This window comes from Sordaria macrospora, chromosome 5 (genome assembly GCF_033870435.1).
Source record: "Sordaria macrospora chromosome 5, complete sequence".
NCBI lineage: Eukaryota > Fungi > Ascomycota > Sordariomycetes > Sordariales > Sordariaceae > Sordaria > Sordaria macrospora.
Genome location: NC_089375.1, coordinates 4,039,075 through 4,055,131, shown reverse-complemented (window position 1 = coordinate 4,055,131; position 16,057 = coordinate 4,039,075). Strand labels below are relative to the sequence as shown.

General features: G+C 52.6%; 6 protein-coding genes across 6 annotated transcripts; 2 read left to right on the top strand and 4 right to left on the bottom strand.

Moving 5' to 3' along the window:
* Positions 1–629: 629 nt before the first annotated feature.
* On the top strand, positions 630–2,291 carry SMAC4_08776 (uncharacterized protein; the record flags this gene model as incomplete). Its single annotated transcript, XM_024655966.2, has 3 exons — positions 630–696; positions 746–807; positions 870–2,291. The coding sequence occupies 3 exons, from the start codon at positions 630–632 to the stop codon at positions 2,280–2,282; spliced, it is 1,542 nt and encodes a 513-aa protein (XP_024511749.1). The 3' UTR covers positions 2,283–2,291.
* Positions 2,292–3,420: 1,129 nt separating this feature from the next.
* SMAC4_12807 (uncharacterized protein) lies at positions 3,421–4,497 on the top strand (the record flags this gene model as incomplete). The annotated part of the gene is made up of 3 exons (XM_024655965.2): positions 3,421–3,698; positions 3,767–3,946; positions 4,020–4,497. 3 exons carry the CDS (start codon positions 3,421–3,423, stop codon positions 4,495–4,497), a joined length of 936 nt encoding a protein of 311 aa, XP_024511748.2.
* Positions 4,498–4,997: 500 nt separating this feature from the next.
* Positions 4,998–5,351, bottom strand: SMAC4_10064 (uncharacterized protein; the record flags this gene model as incomplete). Its single annotated transcript, XM_003342958.2, has 1 exon — positions 4,998–5,351. The coding sequence occupies exon 1, from the start codon at positions 5,325–5,327 to the stop codon at positions 4,998–5,000; it is 330 nt and encodes a 109-aa protein (XP_003343006.2). The 5' UTR covers positions 5,328–5,351.
* Positions 5,352–5,751: 400 nt separating this feature from the next.
* On the bottom strand, positions 5,752–6,729 carry SMAC4_13861 (uncharacterized protein; the record flags this gene model as incomplete). Its single annotated transcript, XM_066091660.1, has 1 exon — positions 5,752–6,729. One exon carries the CDS (start codon positions 6,727–6,729, stop codon positions 5,752–5,754), a length of 978 nt encoding a protein of 325 aa, XP_065947311.1.
* Positions 6,730–7,279: 550 nt separating this feature from the next.
* SMAC4_08962 (uncharacterized protein) lies at positions 7,280–10,062 on the bottom strand (the record flags this gene model as incomplete). The annotated part of the gene is made up of 2 exons (XM_066090873.1): positions 9,772–10,062; positions 7,280–9,715 (listed from the first exon to the last, which is right to left on the bottom strand). Exon 2 carries the CDS (start codon positions 9,608–9,610, stop codon positions 7,280–7,282), a length of 2,331 nt encoding a protein of 776 aa, XP_065947310.1. The 5' UTR covers positions 9,611–9,715; positions 9,772–10,062.
* Positions 10,063–11,058: 996 nt separating this feature from the next.
* Positions 11,059–15,870, bottom strand: SMAC4_09427 (uncharacterized protein). Its single transcript, XM_066090952.1, has 2 exons — positions 14,258–15,870; positions 11,059–14,197 (listed from the first exon to the last, which is right to left on the bottom strand). The coding sequence occupies exons 1-2, from the start codon at positions 15,254–15,256 to the stop codon at positions 12,083–12,085; spliced, it is 3,114 nt and encodes a 1,037-aa protein (XP_065947309.1). The 5' UTR covers positions 15,257–15,870; the 3' UTR covers positions 11,059–12,082.
* Between the last annotated feature and the right edge of the window lie 187 nt (positions 15,871–16,057).

Genomic DNA, 16,057 nt, shown 5'->3' with positions numbered 1-16,057 from the left:
GGAGCCCTGCCGCGGCCCGGGCCGTTTCTCGTCTGATGATTTCGGGTGGGGCGATGCCGGTCAAACGCTAAACCCCGCCAGTAAACGCCTGCAGCTTTGTAAACAGGTCAACCCGAATACTCATTGCGAGGTAGTCGAGCCGCTCAATGTTACGACGCTTAGCCTAGTTGTGAGAACTTCTGTGTAAGAAGGAGGAAGAAGGAGTGCATGTCTGTTTGCACGAAATACAGCAAGAATCGGGAAGTGGGTCCAGAAGGTTGAAAGCGGAGATCGCACAAGTGACAACGCAGCGGCCCGCATTGTTAAGCTCCCCAACTTGTAGCGTAGCACTCAGCACCCTCCCCCCGACCTGGCTGCCGCCTTACCAAGACTTGTCTAAAATTAGACGTTCGTTGCGTGAGGTTGGGCTCTGCAGCTCTAGGCAGCGGAGCCAAAGGTAACGGGCCCGTCTATTGGATAAAAACTGTGGGCCTCACAATGACTATCACGCTCAACGATTGGTCGGCACTAGTGGATCCCATTCCTGCACGCTCGTAGCCATCCATTCCTCGCACGGTACGTCACTCCATCTCGAGACTCTTCCCCGGACACATAACTAGGGCCTCGCTCTCCTCCCAATTCTCATCGCCATGGCCCACACTCGAGCTCAAACAGCGACCCAAAGGGCGCTCCCATCACCGACATCAAATTATCAAGGTACTTGTTCTTCGCAGCGCCAAACGACATCTCCCACTGACGCTTGCAGGAAATCGACCCCAGGGCAATCGCCTACGTCCAACTACACCCAGCGAGACGCCGACCCCACAAGTATGCCCTCTATGCTTTGTATTATATGGTTCACAAACTAACTTGGGTCATGGGATTCATAGGAACAACCGGCGCCTGTCCAGAGCAGAGGTCGCAAGCGCAAGCACCCAACCGGACGCGCACTCGAGGGAGACCCAGACCCAGACGCAAAGCGACAGCGGACATCTCCTCCACATCCTACAGAAGACGCATTTGGGCAGCCAGCGGTTGTCAGCGGCGCCCATAAACACACTGACTCAGTTGCTTTCTGGGCGAAGGAAGGGCGCTGGCCAGAGGAGCAGGACTGGCCGGAAGACACCTCAGAGACGCATTTTACCATGGATCGTCTACCACTTGCGCGAAAGAAATCCTCGTCCAATCTGTCCCGGAAGCGATCGAACTCTGCTACATCCACGACGCCCAGTGACCAGAAGCCGAGGGAGGAGAAGAGCGCACCATACCGAGACCAGCGTTATGAGACCCTGCTCGAGGTCAAAGGCAGCTACATGACCAAAGCTCCACTAGGCTTAGCCAGCGCCAGCCAGGCTCTTTGTCGGTCTCTCCTGGAGAAGACGCAGCCAGTTCCTGGCGATACACTTTTCGGCGACGATGTCTTTGAAACGACATGTGAGAAGATACATAAAAAAAATGAGGCGCGAATCATACAAGACATCAGTCGGCTCATTGTTCCTTCAGCTGAAAGTCTTGCGACGTTCGGTGCAAAACACCTTGACATCCTGACAGAGAGCGTCAACGAAGGGTGGAACAACTCGATCCCTCTCACCAGCACCCGTCCACAGCCTGACTACTCCGTTGGGTTCAGACGAGACGCATTCACTGAGGACCAGCTCGCCAAGTTGTCGCCATTCATTGGCGACTTCATCACCGGGGACCAGTCTTTCTTCATGGCCACGTACTATATGTACTTCCCGTTCCTGACTTGCGAGGTGAAGTGTGGCGCAGCGGCGCTCGACATCGCAGATCGGCAGAACGCCCATAGCATGACCCTTGCGGTACGGGGCATCGTCGAGCTCTTCCGTGCTGTCAAGCGCGAGGATGAGGTCAACCGGAAGATCCTCGCCTTCTCCGTCTCGCACGACCACCAGTCAGTACGGATTTATGGCCACTACCCAGTGATAACAGGGAAAGACACCAAGTATTACCGGCACCCGATCCGAAATTTTGCCTTTACTGAGTTAGACGGCAAGGAGAAGTGGACAGCGTACCGATTCACCAAGAACGTCTACGACATATGGATGCCCAAGCATTTCGAGAACATCTGTTCTGCCATCAATCAGTTGCCGTCGGAGTTGAACTTTGATGTCCCACCGCTTTCCGAGGCGACCGGGCTTTCCCAGGATTTGGGGAACTTGATGCAGTCAGATGCCAGCTGCGCTTCTCTGCCTGACGAGCGGGGCAGCCAGTCGAGCAATGCCGGGCAGCAGGCGGTCACTCCAGGTACCTCATTCAGTGAGCCGAAGAGGAGGAAAGGATAAGGCCCGGAAGGGCCGTAATATATTGGCGGGTAGGTAGCATAGGGTTCAATTGACCGTCATCCTCACCTTGGCTACTTTGCTTCTTGTCTTCCATCATTCATAAACCAAGTCGCTGTCCTGGCCAGGTGCTTTGAGTGATCACCCTAAATGTTTGGGTAGCTTCGTTATGGCGGTCCCCCAGTAGACACTTTTACGGTATTTTTACATGTAACCGAATAGAGGCCTTCAGATTGCACTATACAGCAAGAAGAATTAAGATGAGCTTAGCTACTCCATTCCGACACAGTAGCCAAGGACGACAGCGTGTCAGGATGCTCAGGCCCAAGGACTCGCTGCTGAGCCTCAACACAGTCTTGCATCAACGCTAGGGCATCTTTATGTCGACCTTGACTATTTAACCTATCAAAACCACTACGCTTGTGTTGTAGCCGTACGTCATAGTCGAAGTGGTATCTTAGAGCTGTGGTGCATTGAATTGCAAGGCACTCGCCACTGATTGGTTCCAATGATTCTTCGGCCTTGCTGGGCTCTGCAGCTGCCTAAGTCCGGAGGTTCCTCCACTTCCCCCGCAACCTGTCAGATTTCAAAGGTGGAGTCTGGCTTTCCTCTGTCGAGGTCAGTGGTCCAACCACTTCACCTCATTTTGACCTGATTTCCTTGGCATTACTGGTGAGTGGTTTCGTCAATGCGGTGTGCAGAACCGTAACAGATTTGGTAAGAATCGCACCCATTCCTGTTAGTGATTTAAACATCCCATTCACGGACCTGAGCTAGCTAACTGGGGCCCAGTAGTCCCCAGCACCCCTTCCGTGGAGTTACACACACACATTCCATCAATCAACTTTGTACTGTTATATTTGACAAAACCAAAGGCCTCCTCTTAGCGCGCCCAGTTTCGTCGATGCGTTCCCTTTTTGTAGTGTAGATATCGCCAAGGTACGTTTCTTGAATCTGGGAGTGAGAAGTGCGGGCGAATGGTAAAAGGCGGGAGATTGTGAGGTTTTCTCGGGGAAGTGCGAGACAAACATTGCTTAATAAAGGGAGGGTGTTTCCCATCATTTTGACACATTCCGTCATCCACCCTCGAGCTTCCAGGTTGTAACCGGGCCACCGCCCCACGTGACGCCCTGCCTTCGCCATGGATCTCAGACGCCGCTCATCCCCTTTCTCTTCAGCACAAGTTCCGCCCGACCACAGTCCTCATCATCCCGACTCCCAGAACCACAACTCCAGTACCGACACAGAGGATAATGGAAGACTTTCGCTATCCCCATGCGACAATGAGCCACCGTCGCCGTTATTGCGAAAAGCTTCCCCGTCTGAGCCGGGCAGGGCTGATTCCCAGAACCACAGCTCCAGTGCCGCTGCGAACCAAGATACCTCTATGACTTCAACACAGCCGTTCTCGTCCAACAGGCACGTTTTTTTTTTCAATCCATTCAAGTATGATGTGCATGAAGCTAACACAAACATCCCGTTTATAGCCAACTCCTCAGCGACACTCCCCTCAACGGCGTTCAGTCGTCACCTTTCGATGTGTACGGGGACCTAGAGGATAATGTAAGATCACCGTTTGAGCCGGGTAGGCCCGACTCCCGGAACCACAGCTCCGGTGCCGATACGAACCAAAAGGTGAATTCAACACAGTGGTTCTCGTCCAGCAGGCACGTTTTTTCAACTTCCATTCCATTCAAGTATGATATGTGCATAAAACTAACAAGAATATCCCGTTTCTAGCCAACTCTGCGACACTCTGATCGACGACACTGAATCGTTAGATTTCCTCGTGTACGGCGACAAACAGGATGATGGAAGACGTTCGCTACCCCGATACAATATCGAGCCACTGCCGCCATTCCCATCCGAGTCAAACAATATATCCCCTGGCCAGCTCCGTACCGAACGTCAAAGTGAAGTTGGCTCGCCATTGGCATCCAACAAATCGAATGAGTCCTCCCTCTTTTACCCTATCAATCCTTCCTCGTCCCCTTCCCGCGTCTCCTGTCTCATCACGCCCGTTTTTTCTTCCTATACACATTGCTGGCATTTCGTCACCCACAAGTCAAGAACCGTAAAAGTTGCCAAATCCTACTTAACAGGTATGCCTGTTAAAAGGACTGGGGTTCTTGGGAGGGCGGGCAGGTGCGTTGCTCTATGCAGCGCTCTTTGTCCGCTGATTGTGGCAAAGCGCCAAAGATCAGGGGTATTTTGGTGATTCATGCACCTGATTGGCTAGTTCAGGTCTAGGGGAGGTCATAGGGTGGTATTCCCAAGATTTCCCTGAGGAGTGTCCTTGTCGTTGGTTGCCAATTTTGCAGTAGCTCGAGAGCCGAAATATCGTTTGACCGGCGGTGGATATTAACGAAAGTGATACCTTGCGTCTTTACCCATAAGAGATCTTCTAGTATGGCCGAGTGTAAACCCTCCTGCTGCCATTTCCTTACGAACGTACGTAGCGACGCGTGGATGGGGTAGCAGTCTCCTTTGTCCATGTGCGGACAGGAGTGTAAAGAGCGTAAAGGGGGTGTCCGGGGATGCCAAAGCGACCCTCGTAGAACCACACTCGTGGTTCTTGGATCATAATCACGTCCGCTCTAGCCTCACTAGCAGCTTGGAGGGCACTCTCGTGCGTGTCGCGTGCTCGTGTTACATTAGCCTGAAAGACGCGTAGCCTAGAGTTGTTCAGGCTATCGCGAGAGGGGGTCGAGTGTCCACTCATAGGCCAGCGGCCCTCTTGGAGGGCGTTTTGTGGCGGCTAGAGCGGCGGACTGCATCGTCGTACGACGTGTAGTCGCTCAACTGGACCACTATCATATCCTCATCAGCTGGGGACTGGCTCTGGTCAGAGCTGTCGTTCTCGGGGCCGGAGGGGGCGGAGCTATGGCTGGGCAGCTCGTCGGAAGACGTAGTGGTATTTTCCTGGCTGTCGGAGGGAGCGGCGCGGTCATATTTCATAGTGAAAAGAATGCCGCCTTCGTGGCGAATCTTCTTCCGTTGTTGAGGGGTTGGGCGAGTGACGGTATCTCCTTGGCGTTTTGGGCGCATAGGACACTCGGCATGGGTAGACTTATAAGGGCCACGGCAGTTGGCGCATTGAACCTGGTGGTCACACTCACCGTGGGCATTATGTCCGCATTGTGGGCATTTGGCAGCGCGAGCGCACCGTCTACGGCCATGCCACTCAAAGCCTTTTGTACACTGGTTTAGTGGGCGGCGTTTCTGGACGAGGCGGCTGATGTTGCTAACGTCAAAAAGACGGAAGGGAGAGACAGGCTTTTCAAAGGAGATAAGCCAGGTTGCATAGGCCTCACCAGGACGGTAGTACTGGGAGGAACGAAAGTGACTAAACACTAATGGAAACCGCTAGAATTTCTCCTATAACATAATCTATCCTCCCTAACCATTCTGGTCTCAAGCTAGGAAAAAGAAATGTAAAGGGTGAAAGAAAGAGACTTTAAGGATATTAACGTCAAACTAATCGTGAAAAGCTAATAGTGAAAACTCGTCCCGACGAACAGCCGACGGATACCATCAGCTCTTGGACGGCGGAACAGCTTGGGCGGTATTCTAGTGGTAACCAGAGTACATTTTTGCCATTGCAGGTAATCCACGACTTATCCTGTCCTATGCCGTATCCTTGCGCTACTAGATCATTTAGCCGAATTGCGTTTTCCGTAGTAGCTGTAGCTACTTCGATGCGCCCAGCATCGGTCATAAGGTAACGGCCCGTAGGATCAAACAATGAATGCGCTACTGGTATACCGACGTCAATAGTTACAAAGCATTGCCCTGACGTGGGATCCCAGATCTTGATCGTGTTATCGCTAGAGCCTGATGCGAGGCGCTGGCCGTCCGGCGAGAACGTAACCGACCTAACTGCGCGACCATGGCCTTTTAATGTCTGTAAGCATTGTCCTGACGCGGGATCCCAGATCTTGATCGTGTTATCGCTAGAGCCTGATGCGAGGCGTTGGCCGTCCGGCGAGAACGTAACCGACCTAACTGCGCGACCATGGCCTTTTAATGTCTGTAAGCATTGCCCTGATGCGGGATTCCAGATCTTGATCGTGGAATCGCTAGAGCCCGATGCGAGGCGCCGGCCGTCCGGCGAGAACGTAACTGACCTAACCGAGCTACAATGGCCTTCCAATGTCTGTAAGCATTGCCCTGACGCGGGATTCCAGATCTTGATCGTGGGATCGTAAGAGCCCGATGCGAGGCGCTGGCCGTCCGGCGAGAACGTAATCGATAGCACCGAGCGATTATGGCCTTTTAATGTTTGTAAGCATTGCCCTGACGCAGGATCCCAGAACTTGATCGTGCCATCGTTAGAGCCCGATGCGAGGCGCTGGCCGTCCGGCGAGAACGTAACTGACCCAACCGAGTTACAATGGCCTTCCAATGTCTGTAAGCATTGCCCTGACGCGGAATCCCAAATCTTAATCATGTGATCGCTAGAGCCCGATGCGAGGAGCTGGCCATCCGGCGAGAACGCAACCGACAGCACCGAGTCACCATGGCTTTTTAATGTTTGTAAGAATTGCCCTGATGCAGGATCCCAGATTTTGATCGTGTGATCGCTAGAGCCCGATGCGAGGCGCTGGCCGTCCGGCGAGAACGTAATCGATAGCACCGAGTGATTATGGCCTTTTAATGTCTGTAGGCATTGTCCTGACGCGGGATCCCAGATCTTGATCGTGTTATCATTAGAGCCCGATGCGAGGCGCTGGCCGTCCGGCGAGAACGTAACTGACCCAACCGAGTTACAATGGCCTTCTAATGTCTGCAGGCATGCATTCCATTCCAATTCCACAGCCGGCTTAGTTCGAATCCATCCAGGTTCTTCTGCTTTGAAATTTCTCTTTATCAAGCTATTCCTTGGAGCAAATACAAGCGCTGAGATGTATGCTTGAAGTGGAGCTTGCTCTATTATTGACTTATTTGATAGAGCAAACCGGTAAGCATCCCAAACAAGCTTTGACAGCTGCGACTGAACATTACCTCCCTGTATCTTTAGTTAGACCAAGTTCCTTGTGTGGAGTTAGACTTGTACTTACTAGCAGGCCCTCGAGCTTTCTAATAGCAACAACGCCCGCAGGCATAGCTTGGAGTAAACTTAGAGCTTCCAGCCAGTAAAGGTACTTCGTCTTGAGGAATGTATAGATAACTCCGTTGTCCTGTAACAGATCGTGCCGTTTTGTGTCCGTGCCAGAAACCGAGTCGCACAAGTGATCAACCCAGTAGACGCACGAGTACCGCACCGTCGCTAGCGGGTCTGGATTCGGTATTTGGACCTTGTTACTTGGAAATCCCGGTGCCATCAAGCTGTATATGTCGCGTCGCAGTGTTGTAGACATGGCATCAAGTGACCTCGAGAAGATGGTATAGTTCACACCTTCTTTCCCAGAAGGAAAAGTCCACCTGAACGCCTCCTGAGAAGCTTGGTTGCCAGCTTTATCAGAGGCAATGCCAAGTAAAAAGTCCTTGGCTGATTGATGAACAAGATAGGTAGTCTGGTCTCGAAGAGTTAAAAACGAGCCGCAAAGCCCTATAAGCTCTTCCAGGGACTGTGGATCATCTGAGATATTGTCTGACATCTCGATGAGAGTAGTCAGTTCTTGAAGGCTGATGGGTCGGCGAACGATAGAGGAGACGGCAATAATTTGCCTGCACAGATCCGCATCATCGGACTGGATAATCTGCTCCATCATCCGCGCATATAGGGAATCCAACCCGGGGGGGAATGCCTGTAACTTTGCCATTGTCTGCCACCTTCGAACTTTGGGGTCCGCAAGTACTTGGCAGACCAAGGCCACCCAGAGAAAAGTCCCATTCGCGTTAGAAGAGAGATAGTTTTGTACATCCGTCTTCAATTTGCTGTCGTACTTTTTCTGCCGCGACAAGTGATCAACTTTGTGCTGGATATATGCATTGACGGCAGTGGTGACGGATTCGGCGTTTAGCTCGAGGCTGAGTCTGGACTGCTGCGCGACCATCGCCAACTGTTCTTCGATCTGCACCTCGTTGCGGCTAGATACAAGCCACTTGACACGAGCAGACACAGAAGATATCTGGACGATCAACTGAAGAAGCTGCGCTTGGTCTGTCACACATTCGTCCAGAGCATCAATCACCAGATAGGTGACCTTCAAGTTCGGGTCTTCAAGCATCTCGCGTAAAACCTTGGATAGGATAATCCTTGCCATTGTGTCATTGGAGGGGTATGTATTCTCCGGTAGATATGAAAGCAGGCGTGGTTGCTGGTGGGCAAGTAGGTAAATTAAGCCTCGTAGCACGGCAGTTGCGTTATTGATGCGCGAGTCGGTAGCTTGGCAGAAGAAATACGCCAAGTTGCCGCCATCAGCGATAACACGCTGCTCTAGCTCGTCAATGATACCGCATAGCAACATGGTCTTGCCCTTGCCTGGATCTCCCTTGATCCAGAGCAGGCGACTTTCCTGCGGCTGGCGCCATCGGTTGAAGTCGGGGTTGTCGAAGACCCAGCGGTAAGCGTCAGCCAGCAGACCACCCTTCGCCAGCTCGATCCGCTCTTTGTCGACGTGTGGGTCACGCGGGTCTGTGGGCCACAATTTTGCCAGACAGAGGTAATCCTTGTGAACCTTGTCCTGTAGCCGCTTCAATGCTTTCTGCCTTCCTTCACCGTAGATAAGCGGCATGTGCACATCAAAGATGCCGAATAGAGAGTACACCTTGTCTTCCTTGCGTGTTGTGTCACGCTTCTCGATCCATCGCATCCGTTCGGCGACGCTGAAATCAGGTAGAGGGACACCTTGGAAGGCTTTTCGCGGAATTCCGGTTATACTGTGGATTTCTTGTTCCAGAGACTTTTTATCTCCCAGGCGCTCGCCCTCTTTAGAAAAGAATTCGACGATCGTTGGGGCAATGAGCTCTTGGAGGGTCCATCCTCGGGAAAACCATCTGCTCTTTCGAAAGGCCAGTTGCCAACCGGGGCCGTCACCGTGTTGATGGGTTGAGACGTCTGCCAAGTCCACGTAACATTTCACCGCGCTGCGGTACCAATAGAACATGGAGTTGAGAGCGTGCTGAAGCTCGGCGCTGTCAGACTTGTCGATGCAGCATGTGTCGACCCAGAAGAATTTCAGCCCATCGCGGCAGGCTTGGTCTCCGCAAAAACGAATCTTAGCGTAGCCTGCTTTGTTCTTGCCTGTACCGTCCGTCATGTCTCTGAAGAGGACCTCTTCGGGACCCCATGTGTGTGAAAGTATCGCATACCGTGGAATCTTGTCGTTGGGTAAGTCCTCCGTCAGACGGATCCCGCCGGTATCGTCACGCTCCAGAAGTCGCATTGCATAGTCCGCCAGCCTCAGCTTCCTCGGCAGCTAATCATACAAATGTTCGATGGTGGGAAAAGGCTCGCAGGCTTCGCGAGCGGACGGCTTATGTTCGCGGGGCTGTAGGTACAGTAAATTAGCAGTTGAAACTAGGGGGGTTGCCATAAGTAACTGACAAAATTTGGAGCGTATATCTCGGTGGGTTTGATTAGGAGCCTTGAAGGTGGTTGCTGTTGTCTTTGTTTCAAAGGCGTTGCTTTTGCCTGGATCACCAACCCCACAGGACTCAGACTTCCACCATATCCGACGGGAACTGAGTAGAGGTATCGGGCACAACCTCTTCGACACAGCTGTCTTGCAAGCAGAAGACTCGTCAACAATCGCGTTGGGTACATCGTTGGGCATAGGTGATTGGGAGGCCCAGGGCGCCAAGCCCGAAAAGGAATGGCGTTGGTCAGCCTTTACTGTAATGGAGAGCTGCTCTGAGTGGATGGGTAAAGAGGAGAAGGCATTAAACTGGGAAGATGGTCTTGATTGGATGCTTGCTCGCTCTGATGCCCTCCACATCACGTGGTTGAAAGCCATGGTGAGCTTCAGGGAAGAAGGTACATTTAGGAACGGTGAGGTGAAGAAAGGAAGGTGTGAGCGTAGGCGAACTTTCCAAATGTGAAGCCTCAAATCGAAATCCCAAGTTTACCACAGCGGGTTAGGGTTACCGGCGAGCACCGAGAGGAAGTTTTGCCCAGGAACGTAGAACTGCCGGGCGGCGCGACATTCCGTTGAGATAACATCGATTATAGCCGTGGCTAGAATTCCCAGAAGAGGCTCTCCATCACATTTGATCCTCGCCATATATCTCTAAAAGATTGGCGTCTCCAAGTATCTCGGAGACCGACTGGAGCAATAGAGGAAGGCCAACACCATGGAACTTGTACTTGGTATTCGGAGGGGAGGTTGGTCATGGCTTCAGACTAGGCAGTCTATGGATGTGTTGCAAGCCAACCGCATGGTTATGACGTGCCAGGATGGAAGGGAAGAGGTAGGCTGATGCAGGCAGATGAAGGTAGGATAAGGTAGGTATATGAAGGAGGTCCATCATGATCCAAGACAAGAGCGAGAGATTCCCTTGCCACGCTCACATTAGACTCGGCAACTAACTGCATATACTAGGAACAAATCAGGAATGGTCTTCTGACCAAGTGCAATTTTGCTGTTACCCGTGTAAAAGATCTAGCCGCAGTGTCAGGACGGTCTACTTTGCTCATAATCCGTCCAATTATATTCATCTTTTTAGCGCCGCCTCCCCATTTACCGTCTTGCCTCCTCCACAAAATATAGATATGGGAGCTGGTGGTTCAGGTTTTTGACCCTACCACGTGATTAAAAGACCCATTTTATATCCTTCCCACTCCCATAGATAATCTTCCCCTCACTGGCTTATCTATGGGAGAGCGGACGGGATCCCGAGTTTTCCAGTGGGTATGGTCGTATGTGCTAATTATTCTTTCAGCATGGGCTTATAAGCGTATCAGTAAGGAGCGAGATTGTTGGCGGGGGTGATGGTGAAGGTGGTGGTAATCAAGTTGTCTGATAGACAGGTATGATGGTTTTACATGTTGCCCGGTTGGCTCCACAACATGGCTTGAAGCAAAGCCTGCAAGCATAGAAGCAAACAACGGTATGTCAGGACATGATAGGAACTGGATTTAATAGATGGTAATCATGATATTCCAGATATCTATAAGCATCTATGTTCGAGTCTTTTCGTTTCTCCTATCCACAACCCCTTGCGCACACCCAAGTTCCCTGAGAACCAAGTGCACATACATCTCCATTACTCTGCTCCTTCAACTAACCCCCTTTGTCCTCCTCCCGTCATCCACCCACCTCCCGTCTCCCGAAACCTTTAACCCGTTGACCACCAACCCACCGCCATCCCCGCTTCCTTCAGGCCTTTCTTCACCCGACAAAATGATGCAAAAACTCATAGCATAAACTCATAAACAACATCGTGTCCCGCCCAAAGCCCCAACCCATGCCTCAAGAACCCAGTAGAAAAGATATACCGACAGCAATGAGCTAAAGCCAACAACGACCTTAGCCAGAAAGAAACGTAATAGGAACGGTTAATAATACAAGATGTGTATGTAAAAATTGTGAAACAAAAATGATTAGAGATGGGATGTCTACTTTGGAAAACTCCGGCGCTGTGACCGAAACAAGTGAGGAAAGAAAAAGTGCAACGAAGGAAAAAGAAAAAAAGAGTGAAACAAAGAAGCGTGTGACTGCGCTGCGTCCCATGAAAGATAAGTGAAGTGAAGGATGAAAGCAGGTAAGAAAAAGAAAAGAGGACAGATGGACGCGTGAAGAGCCCATCTGAGCATCCTACCACCAGGCCTGAGCCCTTCAGCCTTCCTGTCTGCCTTGTCTATATAAACCCAAACTTCAGATGTTGTGACAAAAATAGAGACAGATAAGAGCGGAGGCTTAATGCGCCGGACCCTTCCTCAAACTCCCGACCCTACCGAGATTAGCAAACCACCTCCTCTTCCCACTCACCACTGCACTTTCCCTCCTCCCACCTCCACTTCCACCTTCCCTCTGCGGCGGACCATCACTACCAGACCCAACCGACTTCGAAAATGGATTCTGAAAGTTCGACAAAACACCACCACCCCCTTCTCCGAGACTAGCACCACCACTGGTAACCGGTCTCTGAGGCGGATCCGCCGAGTTCCTCTCGATATCTCTGCAATCCCCAAAGGAAGACGGACAGAGGGATACTCCTCCGTTTTCATCATCAGCTCTATCATGGGCAGCAGATGAGGGGTCAGTCCTCCTAGGTCTACTCCGCATTATGGGAGGAGGTGTAGCGCCGGAGTGGTCATCGTCAGCGGCGGCCATTTCGGAATTCCGCCTACCCCATGAGGGAAAGCCGAAATCGGAAGGAGGTTCCCGCGCCGAAAGAGAGAATGACGCAGAAGCGGGAGAGGGGATGGGAACGGAACTCGGGCCGTGGGAGGTGGTGGGTTCAACCGAGCCTGTCGATCTCCTAAACAAACTGTTGAACTTTGATACGCGAGCAGGTTGCGAGGCTGTGGGTGGGTAGTGCCGCTTAGATGACTTCTCCTTTTCATCTTTCAGTGGGGGGTTGAAGAGGGTCTTGGGCGAGACGGTGGCTGCTCGGTTGTCAACACCGAAGGATAGATCTGACGACGGGCGGGCGTCGCTTCGTTGGCCAATGCTGTGGCTACGGATTGTCGTCGTGGTCATCCTCGGAGAGTCCATGTTGCTCTTCCTGCCCCGGGGGTCCTTCAATGGAGTCTGGAACTGCCGTACGGTGGGTGAGGCAGGTAAACTACTAGCCGAGCCTGACAGCGACCCGTCGAAGCCCGGGATGTGATGACCCATTGTTGCCCTGAGACTTGACCCGCGTTCCGGTGGCGGCGGAGCCATGGTCCTGACCTCATGAAGCTTCGCAAAGCCTGAACCAAAAACTGGTGTAGGAAGTGAGTCGCCCATGTAGCTCCGGCTGCCAAATGCCGAGTCGGCATTCGAGCTCCCACTAGCCACTCGTACACCACCCGCACAGTTGTACCCCGTTCCGTCGAGCTTTCCGTAAATCGCATCTGACATCCAACCGCGTGATCCAGTAGGGAACGAGAACAAGTCCGGCGACACTCGGCCATGATCCGTTTCGTGGCCACCGACCTGGGACACGGAGCTCAAGGGATCCAGTGGCGGTACTATTTTGTTTGGCTTTTGGCTCTCCCTTAACCATAGATCAATACTCGAAGCAAAAGACTTGGTCCTCCCGTCTTCCACGTTATCATCCTCCTCCTCACTCGACCAGCTCTTGCGCCCTCCATGCTCCTCCGATTGCCGAACATCGCTAGCAGAGGGCGGGCGTTCCGATTCTGACGTCGTGTAACAAGGGTCCAACATGGCTCCTTCACTTTCGAGTCCTCGGAGACTGTTGAAAGCCGTGATGGACGCCGGCTGGCCCTGTCGTCGACGCGGCACTTGGAGATGATCTTCATCCTCATGCTCATCTTCCGAGTGCACCGAGGCTGTCTTCCCCGAGGAAGAGGAATTGACCGGCCCGTTGCCCGAACTTTGTCCCTTTGACAGTGAGTCATTTGATATTTGAAAGACGCGCAGGGTCGAAGTTGAAATGGTGTCGGGGGTGGGTGGAAGACCACTATGCACGCGAGGGAAGTCCCTTACCGAAGACCCATGCGTATATACCTTTTGAAGAGATGACCTGTTTGTTCGACGGGAGGTAGAGTCTGCCTGTGACTTGACCGATGCCGCGCCAGTCTCCTGATCGAGCCTGTGCCTTGAACTGGAATTGTCTACCAAGGATGCAGTTCTGGGTTCCTCTGACCCTTGATCGGCTGCCTTGTCAATGCCAAGTCCAAGTTGGCTCTTGCGGAATGGGCTTGACCTGCTCGTAGCTATCGGCGACAGTGGACGATGGCGGGATTTGGACGGAGTATCTTCGGGCATTGGCGAGTTTCGGGATGACATTGAAGTCAGGCGCTCTTCAGCCCCATCCACATGCGGTGGGCTCTGCGGCCGGAGCGAAGGGCTGGCCTTGTTCTGACCGTAGATGCTTAAGAAGGAACTCTCGCTGAGAAGACTTAATGCTGGGCTACCAACCTTATTGAACTCGCTCCGATTTGTCTCTGGTGATTCCTCCTCCGACAACCGGCCCAGGCCCAGCTCACTAGCTCGCGTTCCGAGATAGACGTTTCGAAGGTTCTCAGTGTTCTCCGTTGGCTCAGTCAGGAAACTCGGCATGCGATGAAGAACCTTTTGTTCGCTGGCCCTGGGGGTATCCGGCGTTTCGTTCCTTGAGATTGGACGAGAGGAGTTGTGTTCCGACCTGTAGAATCCTTCCGCCTCAACCTGCCTAACCATTTCCCGTTCCTTGAGCAGATTCTCTATCCGTGACTCAAGAGTAACGATCATGGCCACGGCTTCCTCAACCGCCTTGTCCTTCTTCTCCAGCTCTTCCAGCAAGACGTCATTGATGTCCTGTGTCTCCCTTTGTTCACTCCTCAACTGCTCTTTCTCCAGCTCCAGCTTCTCTATTAGCTCCTCCAAAGCCGTCTGCTTCTCGCGTCGATGGAAGAGTTCCAGTTTGAGGTCGAAGTTTTGTTTGTGTAGCTTGGACAAGAGGTCCTGGGCATCCTTCATGCATGGTGGCTGGCGTTCCTTTTTCTTGTCACTGATTTCCGAGGCGATGGTGGGTGGGAGCCGGCCCTTGCCACCCGTTGCTATTGATTCTGTTGGCGAAGCGATCGGACTGGTAAAGCCGGCAGAAGTCTTCGGCCTCTCGATGGGCTGTTTCCCGGAAGCTCGTTCGGCCTCCATCTTTCGTGTCCGTTCGATCCGTTCTTGCAAATATTCTGACATGGGGGGCAAGGCCAGGATGTCAGCGCGATCACGGGAGGAGTGGACTTTATGTTGCTTGGAAGAGCTCGGCGGACGGGAGGGTCGGGAGCGGTCTTGCGCATGTGTTTGGTTGTTGCTATTGGTGTTGCTGTTCCGGGTACGTGTCGAACTGGCGCTCATGCTTTCCCTGGAAGCAGGTCGCAAGCCGGAAAGGGGACGAATGGGGCGGCCATGGGAACGAGTGTCTATGGGGGAGTCCATAACGGTTGACAAACGACGCCGTCGGTGGGGCGACCATACGACGACGCGGTACCGACGTCGACAGCAAGGTGACGAGCCAACGATTTCCTCGCCGTGTTTCTCCAATGTCTGGGTTCCGAAACGACAGGCCGTCGCAAAGTGACAGTTGTGTCGGGATGATGCCTGCTCAGGGGGTGATCGTGTATGTCGTCGGCGTCCGGGCGTCGAAGGTCAAAGTGGAAGCGTGGTTCGAGACAATTTGTTAAAAGGACGGCACGCCGCCTTGCATTAATGTAGTACGGTTCGTAGTATGGTTCGGGGTGCGGTGCCGGTTCGGTGACTGTCGTGGAAGCAACGGGGTACTGCAGGCAGAAGATGCGAACGACGGGAGAAGTTGTCAAGAAAGAGGAACGACGAACGGGACCCGGAGAAGGGGGAAGAGGCACGACAGGAACTGGATGCAGGATTCCGAGCTCGACGTTTGCTTGTGTCTCGAACTGTCGCAAATATCGGGCGATTAATCGTTTCTTTTTTTTGTTGACTTGGAGAGGTATGGGCGAATTGGAGAAGGTGGGCCAATTGGGCTGTGTTCGTAGTAGGGGGAAGCTTGTTTCTTTTTTTTCTTTTTTTTTTTTCGAAGTGTCTCGGACGTCCAATTGGCGATGACGGCAGCCGAGGAGGTGATGATGGGTCGGTGCGACTGTTTACTTTCAAAGAGTGGCTTGGTCTGTTAGGTTCGTCGTTGTCGTCGCAAAAAGTCACAACACCCTCAGGCTGCTGTCCGCGCGGGGTGTGGTCAAGATGAAAGTCGTGGGAGGGGAT

What these genes read in the sequence shown, in the direction of transcription:
- SMAC4_09427 (XM_066090952.1), bottom strand. Translation starts at nt 15,256, where the DNA reads ATGGACTCCCCCATAGACACTCGTTCCCATGGCCGCCCCATTCGTCCC. An exon ending in ATCGGAGCGAGTTCAATAAG is followed by an intron (nt 14,198 to 14,257) that starts GTTGGTAGCCCA and finishes ATCTACGGTCAG; the next exon opens with AACAAGGCCAGCCCTTCGCT.